Source organism: Quercus robur, chromosome 5 (assembly GCF_932294415.1).
Source record: "Quercus robur chromosome 5, dhQueRobu3.1, whole genome shotgun sequence".
Lineage (NCBI taxonomy): Eukaryota > Viridiplantae > Streptophyta > Magnoliopsida > Fagales > Fagaceae > Quercus > Quercus robur.
Window position 1 is genome coordinate 31529934 of NC_065538.1, and position 13756 is coordinate 31543689.

Genomic DNA, 13756 nt, shown 5'->3' on the forward strand with positions numbered 1-13756 from the left:
GAGCTCCATTACCATTCCACGATCAAGGAAATCCTTACAGTATGTGTATGTGTGTGTATTGTGAAAGTAAATGATCCAAGCACATTTTTAGGTCATGGGCCCTGCCCGAAGATGATTAAAGATCCACATATATGTTAACCAAAGTCTAACACGTGAACCAAGTTCGAGGAGGGAAAACGTCAAGATCATTCTGAAACAAACGAAAGCTGTGAATGAGTGAATGAGAGGTCTGAGGAGAGAAGGCAGATTGGTCCGCTAACCGAGGATCCCAAGGAGCAAAGGCACCTCAGGAATACTTTATGTAACTCTCTACGCCGGAAAATAAAGTTTCAGGGAAGACAACAGAGTCATGCAAGCAACAAAATAGGGAAATATCAGGGAAGGTGACTACCACCTCCACATTTAATGCACTGCACTAACTGAACTGACCGCATTTATGAGGAAAAGACACCTGAACAGTGATTTCATAACTCAGCCCTCTCAACCACCTCCAAAAGGATCCTGATGGGACAAACATCCAAATGATTTCCCTGAGACGTACAGATGGAGAGTTGAGATGCAATAGAATAGACTATATAAGGAATGGAACCCCATAGAAAGAGGAGATGAACTCCTTATACAAAAAAAGACTCAAAGAAAGAGAGCACAACACCATTTTGTAAACACATCACTCTTGTTTATTAATGAGAAACCCATCGTCAGACTTGCCCGAGGAGCTTATACCAAATTGTCATTCTTTTCACTTATACTAACCGCTTTGATTCTATCGGTCCTAAGCTTATAATTTCCTTAGCATTACAATTGACTCAAAAGCCCACTCTCTCAAAAATTCTGTGTTGGGCTTGACTTGAAGGACCATGGGCCACTATTTTAGATGGGCATGGACTTTTCTTTTTGAGTCCTTACATATATATATATATATATATATAGTGCCACTACCATCGAGTGCCAACTCAATCTTCTCACTGCTGGTTAGTTTATGGTTTCTTGTTCTGTTTTGACATCCAGTGGGGATTCTTAGATGGATTTCTAGTTTCAATAGCGTTAGACATGGATATGAAGCATAATATTTGTCATCTTAAAACGTTTTGGGGGGTACATGCTTCAATGGTCATCTGAAATAGCCTGGTTTACTTTTCATATGAATGAAAATGGTATGAAGTGCTTAATGTGGTTCCAGTTGATATTTGAGCGCCAAAATCTTAAAACATTAAGTGTTACATTTGATTCTTTTTTTTTTTTTTGGGGGGGGGGGTTTAAAATTATATGTATCTTTCAACAGAAACAAGTCATAATAAAAATACTGATAAACAAAAAAGACTTTTGTTAGCTAGCCACTATTGTTTGGTAAGGATTCAAAAACTACGGCTTTGATCTCAGAAATGCCAAGGCATATTGATGAATAACTGGACTGCATTGAAATTTGATGCATAAAACATAATTGATATTAAATCATTAGGAGTAAGATAGCCTGATAAAGTATAAACAGTCATTTTAGAAGAAATTCCTTCCCAAAAGTAAACTGACATTCCACTATTTAATACTCCTACAACATTTACTTCATAATTTTGATTAAACATGTTAAAATCTACATCTTTTTGCAGTGTCCTTCCTTAAGAATAAATTACATATCATGACCTGCAAACTGCACAACACAAAAATCAAACATGAATGAGGAAGACATATCATGTTAAAATCGAAGTTCTGAAGATCAGCAAGTCTAGTGACAACAATTTTCACATCTGCTGAGGTGATATGGTGTGATCAGTGCCAATAAAAGTGAAGTCAATAGTGGGCCCACGTGAAAGTAATGTTGCTCCAATCACAATTTGCCACGTCAACAATTGTGGAAAGATTGTGAACTGTTGTGTGCCTAGCATTACTGGCTGGAGGTGCTATAGAACTATGCTGCCCATAACGAACAGAATAAGAAGCCTTGTAAAGCATACCTAAGTTTGAGATGAGCCAGCAAGCAAGCATGTAAAAGAACTTGTCACTGGCAGCTATCTGGATCATCTCTGGGCTTGATCAGAACCTGAAGCTCCAACTGAAGGAGTAGCTGGCACACTGCTCACTGACCCATTCTCAACAGGTGGAAGCACACCCCATTTGCCTTCAGATTCAAGAGGCTCAAAGACATGAACCCCCCCATCTGATAGTCCTATTGCAAATTGATTTGGTTCTTGTGGATGTGCTGCAATCACGAGTGGTTGTACACTAGAACTGCTGCATTGAGGAAAAAAAGGGTCAGAATCTACAATAGCTTTCACATATAGATTGGTAGAGTGATATTAAGCTTTCATAAATTATTCTAGTCATTTGTACTTGTACAATGACTAGAATAGTTGGGATTTGACAGGAAATATTACCAGGTTAAAGATCAGTTTAAATCAAATTTAAACACAGTGAATTTAGCATATTTTGGAGCCTCATTCTTAGCAGTCCAGTAAATCATAAATGTTAAATATTTTAACAAAAACCAACTCATTTTAAGATTACTTTCCAATGCTTATAGACAATTTTACATGTTTATTCTTTACAAATGCACCATGCTAAGGTCAATTGTCATCCAATAAGAACAATTCCTCACGCTGATATGAAGCAAGTTCATTCAAGAACCCAAATTAGTTCCAAGGGCTGGTCGAGGGATTTGACCATTATCTTTTTGTCAAAATTTGGCAATAGTTGTTTTACATGACCACTTGAGGTTGAACAGGGTGGTATAGAAAGAAGTTTCTATCCATTATTATTACTATCAATAGTATTTTTTGAGGATTAAAGAAGAAAACTTTGCGTGCACTATTCTTCAAAGTAAGGGCATGCAAGGCAATCTGCCAATATGAGAGGGCACAGTGAAGACCCAGAAGGTGAAAGTGCAAGATACTGAAACTAATGTTTGATTCCACCATTAAAATATATTGAGATTGCAAACCTTAACAGCGACAGTGAAACAAATACCAAACCCAACTAAACATGAAAAAAAATGTCATCTAAGTAAAGCATGAAATTAATCCAAAGAAATATAACCATGGTAACAGAGCTTGTGAATTACCTGACATTAGCAGGAAGATAAGCAGAAGGATTTATTCGACAACGTAGTCTAAGATTTGCAGCATTGAACACACAGACTGTCGCATCTAAGAAGCAGGCATATACCAACAGGCTATCACATGAGAATGTAGCATGTGAAATGGGGGCAGATTCACGTGGGACCCACTAAACATAGAAAAAACCATATTAGAAAAAGGAGAGCAAAATGTTACTTCCAATAATAATAATAATAAAGAACTGTGAATTTAATGTACCTGCTTTACACATTCTAGTTTTGTTGTTTCATATATGGCAAGCTGAGTTTCATGTACAACCAGAAAGTGTATCTGGTCCTGATGAAACTGTACACGTGTGTCTGACTGTGCTGGAGTCCTTCCAGTTGGAAGCTGCAAGATTCTTGCCTTCTGCTTTTCCCATCCCTCAGAGTTCCATACACAAAGCTGGAGAAAGAATTAAGTACCATTGTAAGTAAACCAACATAAACATTTGAAAAATGGCTTCACAACAAGAACATTTGAAAAATGGCTTCACAACAAGGGCCCTTGGGTGAGAGTAATTGGTCACGCCTGATTCAGAATTGAGGAATAATTCACTGATGATACTACTTCAAAATTTGGATTGTTTATCTTGGAATTAGAAGCATTTATTATTATCCTGAAATTATTAAATACATCGGGCAAAACTCAGCAACATTGTTTTAATTATTTAACTATATCAAGTGTGGTCAATTATACTTGTCAAAACTGAATGATGATTTCAGATTTATTACAGAATGAGATTTAGGTCATCAATGAGATTGAGTTCAATCACAAGTTCACAGCAACTGAATCAGAAATGTAAGACTAAACTTGCACACATCTAAACAGGAAAATTGTTACCTGAGCATCTGCTCCAGATGAAACCAGCACATTCAGTACATGAGAAAAGGCAAGGCCAGTAATTCTTTTAGAGTGTCCTTTAAGTTTGCTTTTAACCTGCATTAAGAAAGTGCTAAGTAAAAAATGACATCTCAAGCCATGTGAAGTGTTGATTGTTAACATACTGCATCATACCTCATCTACACGGACGTTATATATTTGAATTGTGGAATCATCCATTCCAATGGCAATGATGTTATTATCTTGAGGATGGAAAGCAAGAAATGTTGCTGCAGGTGGTGGTGGCATGAAAGTTGTCATGGTCTGCAGTTGCCAGAAAGAAATTGAAATTGGTAATATGAAAAATGAAAGTAAACTTTGAACAACATTGGACTCCTGTGTTACCTTAAATGTCATCATATTGAACAAGGAAATCTTCCCTCCAGATGCTGACATTACATAAGAATCATTCTTGGATAAAGCAAAACACGGAACAGAATCTTCAGGATTAGTGTCAGCAATATCGTTGGTCATTAAAATGCCACTTGGTGGTTGCCATAAATTAGGTAACAAACTGGCAGTTGCCTGCAAGAGAAAGCGCAAATTTTTTAGATATAATGGAAGTCATTTTTCAGAACTATGATGAAAGAACTACTAAGGGTTGACACAAGCTACTTCAGCTGTCCTTGTACCTTGCCAGAAGAATTGCGATCACTTCTCTGCCATTTCCAGAGCAGATGAATGGCATTTGATGCTAATGCCAGAACAGCATTACCTGAATTTGTGTAGATTAACCTCGAAATCTGTAATAGCAAGAAGGAAAGCTAATGAGGACATTTGTTGGAGACAGGATGAAATCAGATATACCTTATGGATCAAACCGGAGTTGAAAGTTCACGAGCTGATATTATATGGCATAAACTTCTAAGGTGAGCTTTTATTATACAATATAAGATGCCATACATAGATATCACAATAAAGCCTTTCCCTTTATGTAAACACTATATCCTTTCTGTCAATCTTCAATAGTATAAGGTGATCATTTTCTAAATAAATCCACGTACCCTCCGGAACCATCTTATTATGGTCAGTCTTCTGGTAGCTTGATACTCCTAAACAGAGCAAGGGCAATCTCTGTGCTAACTTCAATTTTGGCACTCAGTTGCTTTTGTAGTTATGTCTACCGAAAGGTATTGACAAAGTAACTAAGCAATTTGGCCCCTCCTTTTTGCTTTTGAAATGGAGAGGGTTGGTTGGTGAACCACCAGTATCCAATCATGATCTGATGGCTATGATTCACCAAACTGCTCTTTCCTTTCAAAGGGAGAGGAACCAAACCTGCCTAACCTTTAATGAGTTATTTTTGAAAATAATGAACCAACTTTTGCAAGGCATGATGGAATGAAAAGCGGGATTGTGTGTTTCATTCTAAACTGACCAACAGAAGAACATTTAGGTTACTATTTAGCTTATTTTTTCTATTATTCAGCTTATTTTTGGTACTATTCATGGGTCCTACTATATTATTTCAATTAACTTTTAGCTTTATCTATAGTACTTTCAACAAAAAGTTTTCAGTTTCAACTAAATAAGCTGTTCCCAAACGAACTCTTTGTAGTTAAAATACCCTTATGGTTCAATTCATTTTGGGTTTAACCGATGGTTATTAAGCTCAGATTACATAAAGGCAAAAGTAAGGCACTAATGAGATCATGACTCGCTAGCATTAAAGCTAGCTTGCTTAGCTATTTTAAGTCTTTAGGTTGTTATAGCTCAAACATTATCAGTTTCTAATCACAAAGCTTTTCCAAACCAGTAAGATTACACTATTACAGTGCAATGCAATTAACATTTCAGTACTTTGAGAATTTTTTGCTCTATGAGAAGAGCAAGAGTAAGGTAGGTGTACAGACGGGAAATGTCGGTCCTAAAAAGGAAATTATAATGAATTTAAAACTTTGTTAAAATGGATATACATGACAGAATGTAATAGTAGAATAATAAAGCAGGATCACAAACATAATCAACCCATTGATATGTAATAGAATATTCTGAGAACAACGCCAGTTAACAAATACCACACCTTAGTTACTCTTAGGTTTTCAGGTAGCCTTAGGGATCGGCATTGAGATGGTTCATTGATTTCAGTGAGCTTCCAAATCTTGGATTTGTCATTGGATTCTTCCATTATTCTTGGTTTCACATCCCCCAAATTACGGGCATCCCCATTCTGGTAAGATTAACTTGTCAATTAAACGTGTGGCATAAGAACAATGAATCCATGGGATGGGCTCCATTAAACATGGAAGAGGCAGATAATATAGGACAGTAAAAAAAAAAAAAAAAAAAAAAGTGTGATTAAATAGAAATTGATCTGTAAGTTGTGTGCATGCATGCATGTGCATGTATTTATTTTTATATAAATCATGTCCCACAAACCATTCCGGCAATAGCAACCACAGAGGCACCTCTGTCTGCAAGTCCAGCACTAGTAGCAGCAGCTGACGCAGCTGAAATTGGGTTGATCGTAGGCTGCGAGAGATATCATAACATAACAGAAGAATTAGCTCATGCTGAGGTCAGTATCACTAGAGCTAAAGATATGATAAAGCTACCTTTGCAACAGCTTCAGACGCTCTTGATGCATCATAAGATAGATTCTCAAATGTGCGTAACAACCTAATGCCATCTGTATTGGATAATATTTTAATTCCATTTTCGTTGGCAGAAATGGCCAATAGAGAGCCATCCTTGTTGAAGCGGATGCGTGGGCTCGCCTGGGAAGTAAAAAAAGACAAAATCGAGCAAATTATTACTTTTGACTTAATGAATTTCCATTTTTTTTTCTTTAAAAAAGAAACCGCTTTAAGAACTTACTGGGAGGCCTCCGTCCGCATCAATAGTTAACAAAAGTTGAACATTGTCCATATCCCAGAATTTGATAGAGAAATCATCACCAGCAGCCAAAAACCGGTTTTTAGTTGTATCAAATTGCACAACACCCAAAGAACGCTTGCGGAATCCTTGATAGGTCCTTTTAACAGCCCCTTCACTTTCATTCCATTCAACAATAAATGAATCCCCATCCTTACTTGTACCACATGAAAAGAGTCTGCAATATCCCCCACCCCCCAAAAAAAAATAAAAAGGGAAAAAAGAGGTTAGAAAAACAAAATCCTGTTTAATTGATGATACCCCAACAAACAGTAAAGGACAAGTAGCATGGACACAACAGGTTGAGCATATTAACCTTGTACCATCAGCACTGTACGCCATTGTTGTGCACCAGCGACCAGGAGCATCATAATCAACTCGAGATCCCAAGTTGTCATACAGCCATGCTTTTATTTTTCCATCCAGTGCCGTAGAAAAGATAAACTAAAGCACAAAAAGGATGTTAGCAACAAGGACTAGGAAAATCCATGAAAGCAAAGGCATAAATTGTTAGCATGACAACCTCAAAGTATATAACTAACACAATAAGTGAAATGAGTGATGGAAATGATACCTGAATGTTTTCCTTATAGTGAGGACAGACGGAATAAACAGGAGCCTCGTGACCTTCAAAAGTATACTGCTTTGTTCCCGTTGCAGCATCCCACACCTACAATTACCAAAAGCAAAATTGCCAAGGGTTGGGAACTTTTGCTCCACTCAAAACAATAAAACCAAACATGTAATATGACCAACCAACCTTGATGGTCTTATCATCACCGCAGGTTATCACACAAAGTTGCTTATTTGGGTGGGAGAATGCTATATCATTTACTCCACCAACATGAGCATCAATCTAGATCAGCAAGTTCAGATCAGTACAGAAATATAAGTACCACAGAAGATAAGAGTAAATATTTCAAACAGAAAATTTAATATCGGATATACCTCCAGATGCTGTCGTACTTCATCATTCCCATGATAAGAATATATTTGAACAATGTGCCTGGAGTATGCAACTCCTGTAATAGGAACGAAACAGCGCAATCATCTAATGCTATAGTTCACCCTAAGGGTATTTACATTAATTATATTACATTAAATTCTAAAAAATTCCAATATTTAAGCTTACCAAATAAAGTACCATCAGGGCTCCAAATCACGCGGTTAACAGATACACCAGGATCTTTAACTAGAGCTGACTGAATTCCATCAAGTTCAGTTTTAGTCACTATTATTACAGGCATTAAGGGTATAGCAGTCACAATCACTGGTTTCATTGATTAATTAAGATAAGGAACACACCTGCAGAGGCATTGAACATGCACTAAGATCCCAAACTTTGAAGTTCCTCAAAACCAATCGCTCCCTAGAGCCAACTTCCCACAACGCTATGTCCCCAACATTGGTACCAACTGAAGCATAACATCCAGATTATTAAAGAGTCAATTTTTTGGTAAAATATGAAGCACTGATAAGAAATAAAATATACTAAGTATTAGTAGCTGAAAACTAGAGCCTTTGAAAAAAACGCAGACCAAGAAGTAGAGTCTGTTGAATAGGATGAAAATCCATGCTCATAGGAGAAGATCCTTGATTTAAAGTCCGTGCGACATTCTTTGGCAAGTCATCTGGAGCATTAAAAGCCTGACCATGACCATGACCATGACCCGGAAATGTTACTGGTAACACATTAACAGGCAGGTTTACCTGCACAAAATGCACAAATGAATAAACAAGGTAACTAAGAAAGTATAATAAATGTATGCTCCCCCCAACTGAAAATAACGGCTCACAATGAAAAAGCACAATGTTTTCAGAAAGTACATTAGATGCATGCAAACCCATTGGTCCACGCTGCCGTATTAAATTTTTGTCCTCACGTGTACTTTTTATTAAAAAAAAGGTAATTGCCTCAACATGGAATTAGTACAACAACAAAGATATTGTCATAACGTGAGCAGAAGTTACTCTTTTCGCTTTTCAACATGTACAACTAATTTGCAACGTCCAGAAAAGGAAATGTGGAGAATAATTTAGGGATGGAGGGTGCAACATAACAGCATGAATTCACAAGTTAGTGGTCAGAAATCTATTTGATTTTTTATCAAAACAAAATTACCTCATCAGAAATCCCCATTGGTCTCGTTCTTTTAGAAACATGATCAGAATCCCCAGACGGGTAGTCTACAGAAGGGTTGGTCGGAGGAGTCCTTGGATGTTTTAAAGCAGCTATACGAGGCAAAGACACATGTAGATAGTTATAGAAAGACCTACGTACCACATCTGATATCCACAATGACAAGAGGAACTCAATGCCCAATAACAAAATTGAAGGAATAAACTACCTGGGATCGATGGAGCACCAAGACCAATAGCTCCTCCAGAAACTGTCGGATGAGTAACAGTGGAAGGATTGGACATCCAACCTGCAAGGGGCGTTGGAACTGGTGCTGGTGTAGGTTGAAAAGGCTGAACACATGAATTCAAGCAAGTTAACGAAAGGCAATATAAGAAAGGAGCAAAGTTGACATCAACCAATTTAGCTGATAACCCACCCCATGAGCACCTAGGTTAGGAAAGCCCCCAGCTTTTGGTAATGATCCAAGCAGTGGATTGTTTGCAGGTGATGGAGCTCGTGCACCATTTGGTTGTCCACATGAGTGATCCACAAAAAGAGTTTTTATATCTGGATTTGGCCTTGGGTTTTTACACAGTTGATGCTGCCAATTCAAGCTGTACTTTGAAGTAAGTAATCAGTTTGTTAAGTGTAAGCTGATGACAAGCAGTAATGTAAATGTAGGTTTTCTAAAACTGATCCGAATGCAACACGCCCCAAGGTTGTGAAGCATATATTTTATGGTAAGATTCAAAGACAAATTACTTTCAACCTCACAGGCATTTTGTTTTCTTTCCCACGGCATTTCACAGCAAAGTTCCAACTTTTAGAAGAAAGCAATAATAAAAGTGATGGTTAAAAGATTTAAGATGCACTCATCATAAATAATATATGGAAGGCATTGAAACAAGATCAGTACCAAGTATAAACACCTTAAAGTCACTTAGAATTAAGTGCGTAGCTAATCCATTTAATTTGAATCACATAGCATTTCTATAAGAGTTACCTTTGATTGATGAGGGTCCGTAACCTTGAATTTTTAAGATTGGGGAATTGTAATTTATCACGGAATAAAGGATTTGCTTCAATCAGCTTCTTGAGCTCCACCAACATGATTGCTCTTGCAGACTTGGTATCTCCATACTTGGAAAGTTGCTCATTCTCCCTGTTATACAACAAACCCCATTTTCAGTACATTTGCTATAACTATGATGCGGATGACTTAAACACAAACTTGTCATACCTAAAATTCTCCAATGTCAAGAGCTGAGTGATCTCCTTGAAAAGCTCTTCATTAAATGTGGCAAAAACTTTCAAATCCTTTACTAATATATCCACAGCCTTGGACCGGTCATGCCTATTAAAATTTAAACAGTCCCATTCATATACAATCTACCGCACGATTCCAAAGACAAAAACAATCAATTCACATAAAATTGACCATTAGAAAAACAAAATTTATAAGAATGTAAGCTTACTTATCCAATGCCTCAAGATACTTCTGCTTCCTTATCTCAAAAAAGATTTTCATTGAATATCGATTGTCATCCACTTTTGTGAACCCAGAAAGGTACTTCTCAACCTCATCCCAATTCCCATTATGCACCTCATCCTCAAAATATTTCATATTAAAGAAAAACCCAGATTCCTGTTCAAGCCTATTTGATACACACAGAAATTAATGAGGAAATTTTTTTTATAAAAAAAATATTAAAAATTAAAAATTAAAACTGAAAAAAAATATATTAAAAAATAAAAAAAACTGATAAAAAAATTACTGACCAAAAAAAAAAAAAAAAAAAACCCAAACAAGCTAAACTCTTAGAACCATACTTGTGAACAGTCTCTTTGAACTTTTCCTCATCTAGAAACTGTAAGATCAAGAACACGAGCTCTCTACTAAGCGACGACATAGTAGCTGCCCACCTCTTGTTCGATTCCCAACAAACCAAAATCACCAAAAACACCACTAGATCTGCAAAAAAAAATAAAAACTCAAAAGGGTTAATTTCTAACTACCTTAATTATTCAAAAAAAAAAAAAAAAAAAAAACAGCACATAGATTCAATCAAATCTATACCCAAAACCAGATCACTAAACTCCCATCCTTAAAACACAAAAAGAACCCATTTTTACATACAAAAATTATTACCATGTACTTATTAGAAGACAAACATGTGCGAAGTAAAAATCAAGTAAACGAAAAAAAAAAAAGTCAAAATGAAATCTGGGTTTTTTTTTTTTTTTAATTTTCTACTTAAGAGGATCACAGAAACAAAAGAAAGTTGCTTTAGACCATGTGGGTATCAAAGATGCAAAAGCCAAACCTCCTCAAAAACCCCAAAAAATAAAAAAGCTAATGACTTTTAAAGTAAAAAGATTCTAAATTTCAAACACAGAAAATCGTAGGAAAAACAAAACTCTCTTTACCTTGAAAACCAAAGAACACAAACAGAACCGAACAAAGAGAGATAGAGCTTTAGAGAACCATTCTCTCTCTCTCTCTCTAAAATACAAACTCTTCTCTCTCTTTCTCTCTCTAGGAAATTATATAATGAGACATTGAAGTTGCAGAAATGGGGTTTTTTATATAAGAGAGAGGAAGACAGATAAAGTAACCTAATAAGCAATCAACTTATCAGTTCAGAACTTATCACACAACTGATAAGCTCTGTGATAAGCAAGTTTGCTTTTTTATAAGTACAGTACAAAGTGGGTCCTACGTAGCCGGCTTAACTTTGTCGAGGTCCTCGGCTCGGAATCTCTAAGCTGACAGCTGTGAGTTGGACCAAGACTTCCGGAAAAAATCAGGTACACCACCACCTTAAAACACTCGTCCAATTACAGCCGTCGATTCTTTAGTTTGACTATAATAGTTCAATCTAACGGTAGATAATTGGGAAAGAGGAACACCTGAGAAAGAGTATGGAGTATCTAAGAAAGCGATATTTACTCCTCCCAGATCCCTTGAGAAACGACAAGCTTTTTGGGGGAAGGGGTGTAGTGAAAGTTTGCCCTTGAAATTATGAAAATATTACGGTATTTGCCATTGGGGGGCCATTCATACATCATGGATGCGAGGGGTAGTTGTACTAAACTACACTTATTGTTATTATAAATCACGTGATACAGTGAAACCGTTCATCATTACGGTACGATATATACGATAAATTGATACGATAATTTGAATTCTTTATCTTAATGGGGGGGATAATTATTATATAATAAATAAATAATAGGAAGGTTAGCATTAAACGAAATGAATTATAATAATAATAATTATTCTAAGTGGGTTTTTTTTTTTTTTTTTTTTTTTTGTTGGTGTGTGTGTTGGGTGTGGTCAGAGAGAGTGAAAGTGGTATATGGTGTTTTGTTGTCGTTTTCAAGAGGAAAGTCGACGTCAAATGAGTTAAAATTCTTTTAGAAGGGAAATTAAATGAGTTAGAGTGTGAGGTTGTCTTTTCATGCCAAAGTACGACCACTTTCATTTCACGTAATGAGGATTTTTGTGGATGGAAATTTATAAAAAAAAAAACCTTTTCTTTTCTTTTCTTTCTTTTTTTTCTTTTTGGAAAAAACAAACGGTACCTACTAGCAATAATGCACGTATGGGACACATGAGGGTAAGTTTTATGGCAAAAATTCATGGTACTTGAAAGTGGTAATTAAAATTTTCTCAGAACAGAAAGTGATAATTGAGTAAGGATTTTGCTATTGTGTGCTCTTAGAACACACAATAATTTTTATTTTTATAAAATTTTTTTTTAAAAATTAAAAAAGTATTAATAACTTTTTCAAATTTCGAGAAAATATTTTAAAAAATGAATGGCTTAATGTTTACCCTTACGGCACACATTAACTGGACTAATTGAGTAATCTAACTGTGCGTGAGAGGAACATGTTATAATATTTTTTGTAGACAAAAGTTACGTGAAGATACTACAAAAGTAAGAGCCGAGGGTGATGTTTTGGTGAAGCCACTTATTATTAAAATATATAAAAGATTACAATAAATATTCATGAGACAATAACCGCTCTTATATTTGAATAAAGTCCATCTTCTATTTTTTTATTATTATTAAATAATGAAATATACCCACGAATGTTCTGTAATAATAATTTTACCTTTTTTCTTAGATATGGTATTGGTCTTATTTTTTACGATATTTGGCAAGAAAAGAATGAGTCCGCATGGGTAAGATTTTACATATTCTTTTTTTTTTTTTTTTGAGAACCAAGATTTTACATATTCTCATTTTAAAAAGGAGAGGTATCACAAAAATTCGGAAGTCAGTATACTAACTTTCGTTAGATTAAAAAAAAAAAAAAAAAAAAAAAAAAAAAACAAAAAAACAAAAAAAAAAAAAAGGTGAAACTACTTCGAACAACGAGTGAGGGAGAGGAAGAGTTGACTTGTTCCGAGATTCATTACTTTTCAAAAACACGCGGTTCTAAATTTGCTTGGAAGTCTCAGATGGACAACGTCTCTTAAATCCTCCAACTACAAGACTTTGCCTTTGGCTCGGATGGGATGCGGTAGTCGTATTGGAATTCTTTGTTTTGTTAGAGCATTACCAAATACCATCCAATTTCTTTAAAAATATATATATATATATATATATATATATTTGTCATTTTACGCACTAAAAAATTATTTTATCTATATCATTTTCATGACTCACTTCTTTTAAGATATAACCCATTACAATAATATAAATTACCCAATAAAATAATATAAATCAACAATAAATCTCTCTTTGTTGGTGTTGGTGTGGGTGTGTGAGTGTATTCCCTT

At 35.6% G+C, this 13756-nt stretch overlaps 1 protein-coding gene across 4 annotated transcripts; it reads right to left on the reverse strand.

The window, feature by feature from the left end:
• Window positions 1-1422: 1422 nt before the first annotated feature.
• LOC126725802 (protein TOPLESS) lies at window positions 1423-11558 on the reverse strand. 4 transcript variants are annotated; one of them, XR_007655604.1, is made up of 27 exons: window positions 11392-11558; window positions 10795-10936; window positions 10440-10619; window positions 10205-10318; window positions 9968-10126; window positions 9401-9578; window positions 9191-9314; window positions 8965-9074; window positions 8381-8552; window positions 8148-8257; window positions 7975-8044; window positions 7791-7864; window positions 7603-7698; window positions 7417-7512; window positions 7159-7286; window positions 6786-7020; window positions 6524-6685; window positions 6348-6440; window positions 5992-6138; window positions 4601-4711; window positions 4314-4493; window positions 4104-4232; window positions 3930-4025; window positions 3306-3491; window positions 3053-3216; window positions 1950-2223; window positions 1423-1645 (listed from the first exon to the last, which is right to left on the reverse strand). XR_007655604.1 is itself a non-coding variant. In XM_050430729.1 (26 exons), the coding sequence occupies exons 2-26, from the start codon at window positions 10872-10874 to the stop codon at window positions 2013-2015; spliced, it is 3405 nt and encodes a 1134-aa protein (XP_050286686.1). In that variant the 5' UTR covers window positions 10875-10936; window positions 11392-11558; the 3' UTR covers window positions 1423-2012. The 4 variants fall into 4 exon arrangements, 2 of the variants coding, with proteins under 2 accessions (XP_050286686.1, XP_050286685.1); XR_007655603.1 differs by having other exon boundaries at window positions 1950-2226; XM_050430729.1 differs by having other exon boundaries at window positions 1423-2223.
• Between the last annotated feature and the right edge of the window lie 2198 nt (window positions 11559-13756).